At 40.9% G+C, this 16,442-nt stretch overlaps 1 protein-coding gene across 7 annotated transcripts in view; it reads left to right on the top strand.

The window, feature by feature from the left end:
* Positions 1-11,675, top strand: part of ANAPC1 (anaphase promoting complex subunit 1) — a 117,464-nt gene extending 105,789 nt beyond the window's left edge. For all 7 annotated transcript variants that reach the window (XM_024242498.3, XM_054547928.2, XM_063713563.1 and 4 more), the window contains 5 exons: positions 283-369; positions 1,941-2,036; positions 3,632-3,830; positions 8,232-8,366; positions 11,330-11,675. In XM_024242498.3, the coding sequence (XP_024098266.2) occupies positions 283-369; positions 1,941-2,036; positions 3,632-3,830; positions 8,232-8,366; positions 11,330-11,445 (633 nt within the window). In that variant the 3' untranslated portion in view covers positions 11,446-11,675. The remainder of the gene's footprint in view (positions 1-282; positions 370-1,940; positions 2,037-3,631; positions 3,831-8,231; positions 8,367-11,329) is intronic.
* Positions 11,676-16,442: the final 4,767 nt, after the last annotated feature.

Genomic DNA, 16,442 nt, shown 5'->3' with positions numbered 1-16,442 from the left:
GTGAAGGAGGGAAAAGCCTTTTTTGGATGAGTTGTGTAAACAGGAAGACCTGTTTGCTATTGGCCTTTTGATAAATTAGTAGCTCATGTTAACTTGTGCAAAAGCTTCTTGTAACTTCTTAGCAGAACAGGTTGATGAGGCAAGTTTGCATCATCTGGGTTTTTTTGGGAATGTTGTGTGACAAAGGGGAGGTAGAGTTGTTAGAACTGCGTGTATTACAGTTTAAGCGTAAGGAAAATAATCTTTTGTTATCTTATGCTGTTGTGGTTGTTTGTTTTTTAGCCAGAAACAATCTCAGCATTCACTTCTGATCCAGCACTTCTGTCATTTGCTGAATATTTCTGCAAGCCAACTGTGAACATGGGTCAGGTATATATTCTATGGTTTGCCGAGCCCCACGACTAGAATTTGTTATTATTTCTATGCATGGGTCACCCAAAACATCTGTACTATCTATATCTATCTTTGAGATTGATGACATGCGTCAGTCACATTGGGTGACTTTTGCTTGGCACGTATAGATTTGCATAGCCTAAAACTATTAAATCCAGCAACTTTCTACCTTGATAGAAGAAACAACTTAAAATTTATAAGACATCAGTTTTGACAGATGATAGTTTCTGTCATCTACAAGAATGATGCCCATTCATATTCTGCTTTATGTTTTCAGTATTTACCACCTTTCTCTTATTTTTAAGTAATTTCATTAACTGTTTCCTCTGTATATTATAACCCTTCTTTTTATTGTTCATACACCTGTTACCTTCAAGATTCCAAGGGTGCTTAGCAGATTTTTCTTTATTTTTTTGTTTTTTGTTTTTTGAGACAGCGTCGGTTTTTTCTGTTGCCCAGGCTGGAGTGCAGTGATGTGATCATGGCTCACTGCATCCTTGACCTCCCGGACCGAAGCCATCCTTCCTTCCACCTCAGCCTCCTGAGTGGCTGGGACTACAGGCATGTAGCCACCATGCCTGGCTACTTTTTTTTTTTTAATTTTTTGTAGAGGTGGAGTCTCACTATATTGCCCAGGCTGGTCTTGAATTCCTGGGCTCAAATGATCCTCCCACCTTGGACTCCCAAAGTGCTGGGATTATAGGCATGAGCCACTGTGCCTGGCCCAGATCTTTGACTTAATCCACCATACAGACAAGGAAAGATTGGATGTAGAATTAGATATCTAGGATTGATAGCCTATTGTCTACAAGCATATATCGCCTTCAGAAAATTTCTCAACCTCTCCAAAATGTAGTTTCCTCATTTCTAAAAGTGATTATAATAGAACCTACCTTACAGTATTGTTTTGAGGATTAAGTGAAATAACCTTCCCCTCTCTTTTTTATTGAATCTTTACTATACATTGGATACTCTGCTAATACTTAAATGTCATTTAATTATGACCCTGAGGATAGGTATTTTATCATTCTGGGCTTACAGATGAGGAAACTGCCACTGTGAGATGTCACATGCCCAAGATCACACAGCTAGTAAGAGCTGGGCTGTGCACTGCAGGTCACGGGTCTCTAATAAAGCCCATGCCCGCCCTTAACCCCAGCTGGACTTGACTCTGCCGCCTCCCCTAAACTTGTTCTGGTCAGTGTTTTTTTTCTTGCAGCTTTTTTACTCTATTTCCTTTCTGGATCCTACTCTTCCAGCCCAACCCAAGGCATAGCTCTGTGATGTCCTGTCTACTCATTTTATCCTAGTTTGGTCCATTCCTCTCTTCTGTAGCACTTGCTATCCTTTAACTGTCTCTTGGGACTTAATTTTTTTTTTATTAATGTTTAACGTTACACGTGCTGTGGCTTTTTTAAAAGATTGTAGTGTTAATTTTATGTCATTCATTATAAAACTTAAGAATGGGCCATAGTAGTGCTATACAATTGGTTTTTGAATTGATTTTGGAATATACTTTGTGCTACAAAACTTCTGATTTTCTGCAGAAACAGGAAATTCTGGATCTCTTTTCTTCAGTACTCTATGAATGTGTTACCCAGGAGACCCCAGAGATGTTGCCTGCGTACATAGCAATGGATCAGGTATGGATCCAAAAACCTATACCAATTCTGGTGAAATTTGTCCTGTAGTTGAAGTAACTCACTGAATAGTGTGGTAAGGTTCCTAGTGTCCTTCCTTTTAGTTTCCCATTTGCTTTTGGAAGTTTAAGAAAGGAAACCATATAAAATTTGAAAGCTCTCAAAAATCCAAAAAGCTTGGGCTTTATGTTGACAGGAGTGCCCCTTGGGGGGCTGTCTTCCTTTTAAGGGTTCCCATTCCTCCCTTTTGTCTCCCCTGACTAGGAGAGGAGGAGAGCACTCCCTCCCTCTCTCCCATCTTATTTTTGCCTCCCTCCTGGCAATGCCTCTTTGTAGAAGTCTGCATGTGAGCAGTTAGTGAACAGAGCCCTAGTGATGGCAGTACTGTGAAATTAGACCTATGTGATGAAGCTTGCAAGAGGTTACAGAGTCCGTATGTAGTTATCTAGGCGTTGGAGTTCATTTTTTAATTTCTTTTGTTATTGCTATTTTAAAAGAGCCTAAAGAGGTAATGCAGAAAATAATGCTTAATAATGTTCTTAAAGGATCAGACCAATTTATTCACTTTAGGCAAATTAGTAATACATAGACCTTTTCAGTATTATATCTTTCAGACCCAGATTTGCAGTTAAGCCAAGCCAGTAGTTTTCTAACCTGGCAGAAATTTGCCTTGGTATCTTAAAAATACAGATCCTTTAATTCCATGCCTCATCTATTGAATCAGAATTTCTGGGGTGAGATCCAGAATCTAGTTTTAAACAGCTCTTTAAGTGAATATAATAAGTTCACAGCTAAGCATCTGAGACTCAATGTCTAAGAGAAATAACCTTTAATGGTAAAAATAATTTGCTAAAAAGCTGAATGGAAACATATATTTAGTCAGAGGATAATTCCCTCAAACCAGAAAACACACAGTGTTAAGTAACATCATTAAAAACCAAGTTCCAATATAACTAAGTAGGCCCAGAATGCCATTATTGTCTGGAATCCACCCTTTTTTGGTTGGAAAGTATGGATATATGGTATCCACGCTGGCATTGCTTCTCACAGTGCCTCTTTGTATAGCAGCCAAATAACAAGTTGTGTTTTTAAGTTGCTGGCTGAGAATGTGTCTTTTTACTCTCTGAACCCTCACATCTTTACAGTCATGGGCGGCAGGTCTTTATGCATGAATATCTTCTCTGGTTGCAGCTGTAGTGACTTGCAGATGGATCTCAAGGGCAGTATTATTAGTAGCGTTCTTCTTGCCCTCTACCCGCTGGGATCTCTGCCATGTCATTGTACCCAGCTTGAGTTTCCCAGAGGTGACTGGCTGTGACCTTGGTTATTCGGAGCTGTTGAGCCAAGAATGGCTCATTCACCTTTGTTACTTTTCCCTGCAAGCTGCTCATGTAGGGCCATATTGAAGGAGGTGAGCCATGCACCTGTACCCATTGACGGCTCCTTTGTGGGCAGACTGCATCAAAACACAGAATGGACCCCACCCCCCGACCCTTTATAATTAGGAGCCACATTTAAAGAATACTCAGTCTACAACTCTGATGAAGAGACAGAGCACTCTTTGATTACATAGACTGTTGTCCTCTTTCCTCTTCAAGGCTATAAGACGACTTGGGAGAAGAGAAATGTCTGAGACTTCTGAACTGTGGCAGATAAAGTTGGTGTTAGAGTTTTTCAGCTCCCGAAGCCATCAGGAGCGGCTGCAGAACCACCCTAAGCGGGGGCTCTTTATGAACTCGGAATTCCTCCCTGTTGTGAAGTGTACCATCGATAATACTCTGGACCAGTGGCTACAAGGTAATAGTAGCATTGTAGCATAGCGCTCTTGTGCTTTTGAGATACATTCGATTCAGGCTTTTCTGTTGTAACTTTTTTTTTCATTGGTAAGCAAGATAAATCTGAGTATAAGCAAGAATGGCTATAGATTTAACGTTTCCAGCTAGATGAATTAGACTTTGATTATCTACTTTAGCTTCTTTAGTAAAATACATCTGACCCAGGCAGATAATATTTATAGCATTGGTAAATGCCACTTCGTGCTCAGGACCTTTTTCTCTCTTCCCTAGCATCAGATCACATTTCCTTTCCAGTGCCTCTGTCTCCTGTTTCCTAGGGGTGTGGCCAGTCACCTTCCTGAGGCCAGCAGTCATCCCGTTTTTGTACTGGCACCCCATGTACATGTAGAAGTTGACGTGTGCTTGCTGAGTGAGCTTGTTGTACCAACTCAGTTTTGAAAACCTGGGACCGCACAGCTATGTGATGTCACAGTGGTGGCTTTTGATCAGCAGGATTTGTGATTGCAAGGAAATTGTAGTTACTCGTTGACAGTGTAGAAGTGATTCTGACTTACATGAGGCAAGTGATGGGGCCTTTAGATTTATTGAAATATATCTATGTGTTAAATACACCTGAAACTGATTTTCAGGAGTAGACTCCTTGATCTTTTCATTCTTTTTAGTTCATTCAAATGCTCCTAGTAAATATCTGACAGTTGCTTGCTTTGGGTTACTACTAACCTTAGTAATAGTAGTAGAAACAATTCTTGCTTTGATTAGTGAAAACTATTAGTAGTAATCAACAGACCCTAAGCATTTGAATATAATTCAGTTTAAAACTATCCACCTGTAACACTAGGAAATAAATTTCTGAAAAAAATTAAATTGTAAACCAGGTTGTGAGGGATATACTTGGAAAGCCTGATTTCAGACTCTCCATGTTTATATTTAAACGCTGCATTCTATTTGTCATTTCCTGTTCAGATTCAAAGATCATATAGCTTCAAAATTTTTTTGATAGTCATTTTTATCCTCATTTTTGAGGAAAAACATGTTATTTGAAAGGTTTTGGTGTTTCGTTTTTATTCATTTTAATATTTGATCACCTATGGCAGACCTTTGCTATTGATAAGAAATACTTCCTTAAATCTTTGCAGATTCCCTGATTTGCACATTTCATATAATGTATGGAACTTTGGCAGTGATTAGAACATTCTCTAAAACAGGGCCCTGATTGTCTTGTTGCTCTTTAGCGCATTTGGTGGTTTCCAGCATTGCTGTCAGCCTCCATTGAATTTGACCTGCCACTCAGATTTATCAAAAATGTGTTTATTTTCTAGTGAAAAACTAGAATTTTTTTTTAAACAAAACCTCTTAAATATATAGTCTCCTCCCTTACAAGCACTAGCAGTTGGCATTGGGGTAGAGAACAGTAAATTAAGTGAAAATTGGAAATTGCATTCGTATTTGTGTGTAAAAATCACAGATGCATATGTGGACTTTCAGGATCACTCACTAACAACTCATTAGATCTGAGATAACCCATTAAATCGCTACACTAATCTGAAAATGCAGCCTATTTATATTATATAAATGTCGGTTTTGTTTTGTTTTTTTTTGAGACGGAGTCTTGCTCTGTCACTAGGGTGGAGTGCAGTGGCTCGATCTCAGCTCACTGCAACCTCCACCTCCTGGGTTCAAGCGAGTGTCCTGTCTCAGCCTCCTGAGTGGCTGGGATTACAGGCGCACGCCACCACACCCAGCTAATTTTTGTATTTTTAGTAGAGACGGAGTTTCACCATGTTGTTCAGGCTGATCTCGAACTCCTGACCTCATGATCCCCGTGCCTTGGCTTTCCAAAATGCTGGGATTACAGGCGTGAGCCATGGCGCCTGGCCTGTATAAATGTTTTGTACAGTATTTATCTCCTCAAATTATAATTTTGGGCAAGGAAAGCGGGTTTCAAGTTTAAGAACTTTAAAAAGTTTTATTAACTTTTTCATATTTTGTTATGGAAATTTAAAGAATATACAAAGTAAGTAGACTAGTGTAATAAACCCCAACACCAATTTTAATAGTTGCCAGCATTCTCCTATTTTTGCATCATTTGTACCTTCACCCACTGCCACACTTAATTTTCCAAATTGTGCCATTTTACTTTCCCACCAGCAGTGGAGTGCAATGCAATTTTTGGCATTGTCCTTTTTTTTTTTTTTTTTTTTTTTTTTTAAGACTTGTCAAGTGCAGTAGGAAAGCAAAGTAAACCCAAAGCAAGCAAATAAAAGCAGAAACCAATGAAACCAAAAACAGAAAAACAATAGAGAAAATGAGTGAAACAAAGTGCTGGTAGACATGAGAAAGTCATCGAAGAGAGGCTGAACCACCATGCTCTCCTTCATGATGAGCTGTTCAAAGAAGAATCTCATCTGTTCTCCCTTAACCTTTCTCCCTCTGCTGCCTCCCCCAAACCTAAATGTTTCCATCTCCCAGTAGACTGACATCCTCACAACTGTGTTCAGTGGAGTCTACGGTTTTCATCTCACTCCATCTCTACAATGTTGAGGCTTTTAGCTACATTTTGCTTCTTGAAATGAGCCTCCCTTGACTTTGTCACAGCATACTTTCCCAATTTTTTAAAAAAATCCTCTTTAAAAATTCTCAGTATTTGTCACCATTTCACTGTCACTCCTTTGTTGACCCTTTTGGAAGTCATCCTTGCTCCTTTCCCTCCTTCCCTTCTCCCCTCGTCTGCAATAGCTGACCCATTGCTGAAGCCTTTCAATCCTCATCGTAGATATTTCTTGAATTTGTCCACATTTTACTATTTCTACCTAGAACAGAATGATTATTTTGTGCCTGGACCATTGTTATAGCCTCCTAAATAGCCTCCTTGCTTTTTCTCATCTCCATTCCAACCATCTCAAGTTAACTGACAGAACAGTCTTTTAAAGAATAAACTGATGTAACACTCCTGCTTAAAGCTTTTCAATGGCTCCTGATTCAGCTATGAAAGAAATCCCTACTGTGTGGCACCAGGACCTGTGTTACCTGTAAGGCGCCTGTTTTCCTCAACAAAGCCTCTTTTACACCACTTGCTCCTCACACCACCCTGACCCCTTCCACTTACTCAAAAACACTGAGCTCCTTTTCACTGTGGGGCCTTTGAATATACTATTTTCCCTCCCTAGAAGCTTTTCCTCTCATTCTTCACCTGCCCAACTCATATTTATCCATGCAGCCTCAGTTTTAATGACCTTTCCTCCCAGGCCTTCCAAGACCAGTCTACCTCAGGCAGCTTTCCTGACATCTTTAGCCTGCCCGCTCATGCTCTCTACCTTTTTTCTGTATCAAAATGCCTTTGTTTGCAAGTAACAGAAGGCCTGACTTAACCTGCCTTTAAACAGTAAGGACACAAGTATGCCTATGTTATTAGAAGTCCGCAGGTAAGGCACGTAAAGGATCGTCTTTTTCCAGTGTCTTCAACTCCATTTCTCTGAGGTTCCATCAGCTACATTCTGTGCCTTGACTGTATTCTCAGTGCATTTTTCAGATGGTAATCAAATGGCTGTAATATGTTCACCCATAGCTCAGCATGATACTCAGAGGAAGAGTAGAGTTGCTTCTAGGAGCTTTGCGATGAGAATGAGGGAATTTCTTTCCCTGGAGCCTCCAGCAAGCTTGTCATTAAGTACCTCCTCAGGTTTCTGGCTCGAGTTGCATCTCATGCACACCCCTCAATCTATCCCTGTGGCAGAGAATGTCTCTTATTGAAAAAATGGCCTGGGTCTGCCTGTCTCTGAACTAACACTATATCAGGAGAATGGGATTGCCTTGATCACCCAAGATCAGTGATTCTCAAAGTGTGGTTCATGGAGCAGCGTGACCTGGGAACTTGTTAGAAATGGAGTTTTTCTGGCCCCACCCCAGACCTACTGAATAAGAATCTCTGTGCTCTGTGCATGGAGTGGGGCCCACTCATCTGTGGTTTAACAAGCCCTCCAGGTGATTCTGGTACATGTTAAAGTTTGAGGACCCCTGGCCAAGACTAATAAGGATCTAGTTCTGAAGCTGAAGTCAGTCCCATCAAATATAATATATGGTGGAGGGTAGGGTGTGACAAGGGGTATTTCAGGGAGACAACCACAGTGACCACTGCACCTTTGTAGCACTCATCACAATTTGTAATTATGCATTTGTTTGTGTCATTATTTGTGTAATATCTGTCTCGCCCCAGCAGCACTCTAAACTCTACAATGACAGGGACTCAGTCTAGCTTGTCAGAGTATCCTCAATAACAGCTATAGAACCTGCTTTATATATTTTAAGCGTTCAATAAGTTCTTGATGAAAAAGTAATAGAAGGTATTTCTTGTGCCTCTCAGTTCTGTCATCAGTTGGTTCAGTTCCATTTGTTTCTCTCACAGTCGGGGGTGATATGTGTGTGCATGCCTACCTCAGCGGGCAGCCCTTGGAGGAATCACAGCTGAGCATGCTGGCCTGCTTCCTCGTCTACCACTCTGTGCCAGCTCCACGGCACCTGCCGCCTATAGGACTAGAAGGTAATTGCATATCTAAGTCTTATCTTCAGTACCTCTGTTACCTACCCCTTTATGTTCTAGTTTCTCGGTAGTTACTGCCCCTAGTTTGACTTTCCTCTTCATTAATGTTGCAGTGTCATTGTTAGGGACTGTTTTGGAGCAAAAAAGAAAAAATTATCAACTTTATACATGAATAACTTTCATTTTTGTTCAGAAAAGGATGGATTCTTCTTCACAGAGCCCCAAACACTGGTCTATACTAATAAACTAAATATTCCATATTATTCTTTACTAATTGATTTTTTATTAAAGCTATTTTTCTTTACTTTCTGGGTTTTCAGTTAGGTTTTTTAGAATCACATATAATCTTAATTTCTAATATTAAAAAGCTTTACAACTAATTTTGTGTTTGAATTTTTTAATAATAGTTTTAAAAATTAATGGTGTTATCACCTGATTGTATTTTTCAGAATACAGAAACAGATAAAAAAAATTTATCCATTAAGCTGAATACTAAGATATAATGAATTCTAAGCACCCAGTTTTTTTGAGATTCTCAAAAAAAATATTTTTTGATAAGGGCAAAAATTGTTCCATTTAATCATTTAAACTTGAAGTTTAATTACATTACTAGTTTTTTGCTGTTTTGCAAGCCTCTGATAAAAGTTTACTCTCTAGAGACTTCTAGTTATGGCCATGATGGAATTGCTTGTATTGGACTCACTTGCCCTCAAAAATAAATATAAAAGCTAAAAAAAAAAATAAGAAAAGGGAAGTACAACAGGGAGAACTTTATATTCATCCTAGCTTCTCCCCCAAAGGCATTTGCCAGTTCATAGTACAAGAAGTAGAGTGCCAGCAAAAAGCAGCAATGCTGCAGGGCTGAGGAGCCAGAGGTTGGGTTTGTGATTGCCCAAGAGCCTAGAACTTGAGGAACACAGTCTCAGGCAGGAGAGAACAATAGAAATCATAACTCAGACTCTGGATATACCTTTCCCTTGAGTTACTTAATGAAATTTTAGCCTTCATATACATGGGATAAGACTTCAAGAGATCTAGCAGAAGCCACAAGGCCAAAAATGTAAGCAAAAATGTCAGCAGCAGCATAGGACTGAGGAGACAAAGGGTGGAATTCAACGCTTGTTAAAGTGAAGTGGCTCTGATCAGCATCCCAGCTCCTCAGGTGAATTAATACATGGCCAAGCCCTAAGCCTGCTCTAGCCTAATTTTAGATCTGGTCTGATTCAGTTTCACTCCAAGCAGACTTGACCTACAATTAGCCTAGAGCAGAACTAAGGTGATCTGTGTGCTTTCTCCCCACCTGACAGAAGAAAATGTAACCTTCATAGGAGAAAGAAAACATACCCAGAGCCCCCGCAATTTTTAGTTTACAGGATTCAGTGTTGAATCAAAAATTATGAAACATAATAATAATAATAATAAAAAAACAGATAATAATAGAAACAGACCTATGTGTGATTCAGATATTGGAGTTATTATACTGGGACTTAAAATAACTATGTCTAATATTTCCAGGAAAATAGAGGGAATGATAGGGAATTTCACCAGAAACCTGGGGTCAGTAAAAAAGAGTTAAAATGGAAATTCTAGAACTGAAAAATATAGTAACTGAAATGAAGATCTCAGTATTGGATTATTTGAAGAGAACTGGAAGACACTTATCTGCTGGAAGACAAGTAGAAAGTAAACAGACTGAAGCACAGAGGGACGAATGGGTAGGAAATACAGAGAAGAGTACAAGAGACATGTGGAAACCGTGAAAAAAAAAAATCAAACATGCATGGGGTTGGAATAAGAGAATAAGAGGAGAGAAAAAATGAGTTAGAAGCAATATTTGAAGAGACAAAAGCTAAGAATTTTGAAAAATGGTGTTAAATATTAACCCACAGTGAACCCTAAGCAGGATAAATACAAAGAAAACCATACCTAGTCACATTAATAGTCAAACTACTAAAAGGAAAAGGAAGACATTTTAAAAGTATAGACTTTCTTTTCAGTCCAGGATGGACAAACAGGGTTTTTCAATGGTCAACTGTATTAGAACCAGTAAAGTACCACTTAGATAGTAATTGAAGGTAGACAGGCACTTTTGCACATTATATTTAAAGAATTATATATATGTATTATACGTGTATAATATATACGTATATGTGTATATATATACATATATAAAATTAAACAATGTTAGTAGTTTCACATGTAGTTATAGGTCACTTTCTGAAGTCTAGAATGGGTAAATTCTATCAAATCATATACAGGTTTGAGTATCCTTAATCTGAAATCTGAAGTGTTGGAAATCGAAAACGTTTTGAGCGCCAACATTATGCTCAGAGGAAATGTTCATTACAGCATCTTAGATTTGGGATTTTTGGATTAAGAATGCTCAGCCGGGGCTGGGCGCAGTGGCTCACGCCTGTAATCCCAGCACTTTGGGAGGCCGAGGCGGGTGGATCACGAGGTCAGGAGATCGAGACCATCCTGGCTAAAATGGTGAAACCCCATCTCTACTAAAAATACGAAAAAAATTAGCTGGGCATGGTGGTGGGCGCCTGTAGTCCCAGCTACTCGGGGGGCTGAGGCAGGAGAATGGGTGAACACAGGAGGTGGAGTTTGCAGTGAGCCGAGATAGCGCCACTGTACTCCAGCCCCGGTGGCAAAGTGAGACGTCTCCAAAAAAAAAAAAAAGAAATCTCAGCCAGTAGGTATAATGCAGATATTCCAAAATCTAAAAAAATCCAGAATCCAAAACACCTCTCTTCCGAAGCATTTTGGAAAAGGGATACTCAACTTACATTACAGTGTATTAAGGAATTTCATAATTTTAAATATTGTCTTTGGATAGTCATTTTCAAAGGGAAAAATGCCTGTTTTAAGCATGATTGTGTTTCTGAAGCTTCCTTGAAAGGAGAGGTATGGCTGAATTTATTTAGAGATGTGACCTTCCCACCCCATTTCCATTTTAGGGAGCACAAGTTTTGCTGAACTGCTCTTCAAATTTAAGCAGCTAAAAATGCCAGTGCGAGCTTTGCTGAGATTGGCTCCTTTGCTTCTTGGAAATCCACAGCCAATGGTGATGTGACCGTGTCTGGTGGTGAACCTACCCTGAAACGTGACTTCTGCACAAAAAACGTGACCAAACATCAATGCTAAAGCAATGTTTATAAAGTTTTATGGTATAACTAGGGGGAAATGAGCTGCACAAACCTCAATGTATTTTAAATCTGTTGTTGTCATCATTAACATTATATGATATACAAAAGCAAGTTAAAATTTACTTTTGTAAATAAAGTTTTTGGTTTGTTTTCAAAACTCTTGATGATTGCTTTAGTTTTGGACTTAGAGAATAGAGCAGAGGTTGCTGGAGTGAATATTGATTTTTAAAGTCTTTGAACTGTGGTGGTATAGATGAAGTGACCATGCCCAAAAATGCGAAGTTTTAAAAGAAGCTATGTCATAAAGTTTTACTTTCTGTGGAAAAAGAGCGCTTTAGCATTTCCTCAGATGTCACAGTTATCCTATCTAAAATAAGTTTGTACTTCTGGTGACAATGCCAGACATTCTCATGATATGATCACCTTAAACAGGAGAAGGAGATTTTTCCCCTCATTTGCTCAACATGAAGTACTGTGGACTGAATTGTGTCCTCCCAGAATTATATATTGAGGCCCTAATCCCTGTGTGACTGTATTTGGCAGTAGGGCATATAGGAGATTACTAAGGTTAAGTGAGGTCATCATAAGGGTGGGGCCTTAATTCAGTAGAATTGGTGGCGTCCTAAGCAGAGGAAGAGAGATTTTTCTTTCTCTCTCTGCCATGTGAAGACACAGTGAGGAGTCGGCCATCTGCAAGCCAAGAAGAGCACTTACCAGGAACAGACTTGGCTAGCACCTTGATTGTGGACCTCCAGCCTCCAAAATTGCGAGAAAATACGTTTCTGTCGTTGAAACCACCCAGTCTGTGGTACTTTGTTATGGCAGCCCAGGCAGACTAATACGTGAAGCCTGCTCTAAATAGATAAAATAAGAAATTACTACAGAGGGCTCTTTAGAAATTGTATTTAAAAACAAAACAAGACAATCCATATTTACCTAAGATTTACAGAATGTACATCTGTAAAAGGAGGGATTTCTGGACTAGATGATGATGAAAAATGTTCGTATAAAGGCACCTCCAGCTTCGAGTTGCCAACACAGGAGGAAGAATGCTCCCTGCTGTTCAGATGCTGATATGTGTCCTGTGCTTCCTGGATGGCCAGTGGGATCATAAGCTGGTAGAAGCAAGATCTTCATCCACTGACTTCATATTTCTTCCACATCCTGAACTGTGGTGTTTGACTTTAAAAATAAATTAAAGCAAATAGAAATGTTTCCATTGAGATTTTGGCAAAAACCCACTTGGCATTTGCCTCTGCAGAGTAGACTTGGAAGGCATGCACCTGGAGGCCAAGTGGTTTTCTCTGGACTTTCCGTGTCCTTGCATTTGCGTGGCTGCCCCGAGGACTCGCTTCTTCCTGGATGTGAAGCAGAGGCACAATGGGGCTGACTGAGAGGCTGAAATGTGCTTCTCTTCACAGTTACATAGTTTTCTTCTAATTAAAAATAAATTTTAAGTGGTAGATATGAAAATTCCATTTGAATCAAGATTTTAAAAATTCAATATCAAACCAGTTGTTACTGTCTTCACTTTCCGTTGTTTACGATTGTGTGCTTTTCCCTGAATAAAGAATGACTGGAGAGACATTAGTTGTTTGCACACATATTAACTCATACTTAAGGGAGAACAGCTTTTAGAACATTGTCGATGAAAGCAAATATCAGCTTTAAAAGAGAGAGGACAGAAAGACTGCAGATGGTGTGGTAGCAGCATTTTTAGGCCGTCTGATTAGCTAGCAGGGAGCAAAGGGGAGGCTGGGAAGTCGGCCCTTGAGTAGGCCTGCTGGATCATCAGATAAATCAATTTCAGCTATTTCTGGGGCCTCAAAAAATCCTGAGGGTATGGCTCTCACCATCCAGAACCTGCAGCCTCCTTAGAGCCATGGCTCAAAGGGAAGTGCTGCAGAAAAACATTTGGCTGTTAAGTGTTTTGGCCCAAAAATAGCACACATCATTTCCTGTTAAAGCCTGTTGGCCCGAAGTAGTCACACTGCTCTACTTCATGTGCCCAGGACTGGGAGGAGAGGCAGACGCTGGTGAGGATCTTATGCCAGTTACAGCATGGTTCCTAACTTACTAATTCCCTGTGCCCATCTTTTCTACTTAGATAGATAGAAATAGGTATCATTGCTTCCATAGACATAATTAAAGAAACCATACAATTTACACATACACTCAGAGTGGTGGTTCTTTCCCCATTAGACACTGACATCTGCGTTCCTCCCTTGCAGGTCTTCTGAAGGACCTAGCAGGAGACTCAGGTTGAAACCCTACAGAACTTCGCCGTGTGCTGCCCAGTCTTCCTTGAATAAGGCCATTTTCTCACCCTTTGTCTAGTAACTAGCTGACTCCACAGCTCATGGTAAGGGGCATGTCTCAGCTCAGGGGGTCTCCTGACATCCCAGAGGAAGCAAGAAGGTGGGGGTCTTTCACCTCTCAGCCTGGTGATCTGTGCAAACCCACTTGGTGGGAGGCCACGGTGCCTGTGGGCAGATGGGTCAGAGTGTGGGCCAGGATTTGGAGTAGAAGCCAGAGCATGTGAAAATCCAAACCAGGAAGACTTCGTTGCCTCCTGCATGTGGGGTTGAAGGCCTCTCTTCTGTGGTCTGCCATCCTCATGCTGATCAAATTTGGGGGGAAATGTCTCACTGTGTGAAGATCACCCCAATTAAGCTGTGGGGGAGGACACAGAATCTGATCCCCTCTGTATCCTTAGCGCATGCTACCTCCAGCCAGCAGGGGAAAGAAGCAGAGGTGAGGTGGGAGAGGTGGCCACTCTGGGTGGTGTAACTGGGCTGGGTGCCTCTCAGCACCCACGAGCACCTCACAGATACCCACGCTAGTGTACAAAGGTTCCCAAGTGATGGCCTTTTCCTGCTTCCAAGGGCTGCCTGGGATCCCCCCCCTCTGAAATACATTGGTTGCTTCTCATTACGTCACAAGCTGCAGAAAAAAAATTTATATAAAAAGCCTCTACAGCTGTGTCCTTAACTCTTACCTGTGGATAAGGATGGACTTGCCTGCCCAACATCCTCTATCTTATGTCTTTGGGTGAAAGGGAAGCTGGAATGGGCAGTAGGGGCTGCTTGGGGCAGTCAGGACCTTCAGGCTTCAGGCAAGGAGACCCACTGATCAGACACCTGCATTAAATGTCAGTGCTGACAGATTCCTTAGATGGCACCGGTGCTGCGCCTCCTACAGTGAGATCCCTGTGGCTCAGGGAGGGAGGTTGACTGCCCCAAAGCCCCCATCAGAACTCTAATGAAGCTGGCTTTCAACCACACTTCCTGTACCCCACCCTGAGCCTGGTCCAGTACTGCCTGCATTCCCAGTCCAGCAGACTCTTAGGAGAAAGCAATGATTAAATGTAAGTTAAAAGGACTTGGCACCAGGAAGAGTTTATGAACACATTTGAAAAGCAGACATACTAACTCTTCTTTACACCTTTGGAAAAACAAAGGCTTTGTGTAATTGGAATTTGATTAACTGAATTAATCTATGTGTTGCTTTCTTGGTCACATTATAACAACCACCTTAGTCTACATTTTTTTCTCATAGCTAAAAAGATTTATTCCTATTTCATATGGTACATTATTATATGAAATCTTAAAATAAGTTATTGATTGATTGAAGCAGAGTCTCCCTCTGTTGCCCAGGCTGGTGTCAGTGACATGACCATAGCTCACTCCAGCTCACTGCAGGCTCAACTTTCTGGGTTCAAGCAATCCTCCTGCCTCAGCCTCCTGAGTAAATGGGACTACAGGTGCATACCACCACACCCAGCTAAATTTTTAAAATTTTTGTAGAGATGAAGTATTGCTATGGTGCCGTCTGGTCTCAGACTCCTGGCCTCAGGTGATTCTCCTGCCTTGGCCTCCCAAAGTGCTAGGATTACAGGTATGAGCCACTGCACCCAGCCTAAAATAAAATTTTTATACTAAATTCAATAAAATATATAAATAACTGGAAAGTCTTAATTCTCAGTGCTTGCCTTGTCTTTGTAGTTAAGCGATCTGTCACACTCAGGCACTCCCTTGTGATGCTGTAGGCCATGTGCTTTAAGAACTCAGGCGCACTAGCTCATTAGGGGAGCTTAACATAAGGATGGAGGTTGGAAGCTAGTTGGTGCTACTTGCGTTTCTTTCATTTGTCTTACGTTCATTTTTGTGCATATCAAGAATATTTTAGACCAGGCATGGTGGCTCACGCGTGTAATCCCAATACTTTGGAAGGCCAAGGCGGGCAGATCACCTGAGGTCAGGAGTTCGAGACCAGCCTGGTCAACATGGCAAAACCCCATCTCTACTAAAAAAAAAAAAATATAAAAATTAGCCAGGTGTGGTGGCACATGCCTGTAATCCCAGCTACTTGGGAGGCTAAGGCAGGAGAATCGCTTGAACCAGGGAGGCAGAGGTTGCAGTGAGCTGAGATTGTGCCATTGCACTTCAGCCTGGGTGACAGAGCAAGACTCCATCTCAAAAAATAAAAATAAGAATATTGTAGTGCTGCTTACTGTACCAAATACCAATTCAGAAATTAAGGCAGTTTCATCAGCTGGAAATGTGGGTAAATGTATGCAACTCTAAAGTTGAAGGAAGATGCATTAGCAAATCCATCATGGTTAGCATCCCTAGCTGCCATCTGCCTGCCCCGTTGGATCTAGAGAAGATGAGGTCAAACCTTTCTCACTCCATGTTCTGTGCAAATTTCTGCAAATCCACAGAGCAGGATGTAGGTGCTGTCTCCAGTGTCACTTCCCTCCAAACTCCCCGCTCTGTTGCACTAATTCATTTGTGGCTCATCTCACTGCGCCCCATGTGTGGGCTGAATGTCAGTCAGCTTGGCGTCTTGACTGCATCCTTTTGTCTCTCCTTAGCTTCCAGCTGTTTTCCCCATGTAGTGCTAGATGAGAGTCTTCCAGTGG

The sequence above is a fragment of the Pongo abelii genome, chromosome 12, assembly GCF_028885655.2.
Source record: "Pongo abelii isolate AG06213 chromosome 12, NHGRI_mPonAbe1-v2.0_pri, whole genome shotgun sequence".
Lineage (NCBI taxonomy): Eukaryota > Metazoa > Chordata > Mammalia > Primates > Hominidae > Pongo > Pongo abelii.
The sequence above is the reverse complement of the archived record's forward strand: the minus strand, read 5'-3'. Positions and strand labels throughout refer to the sequence as shown.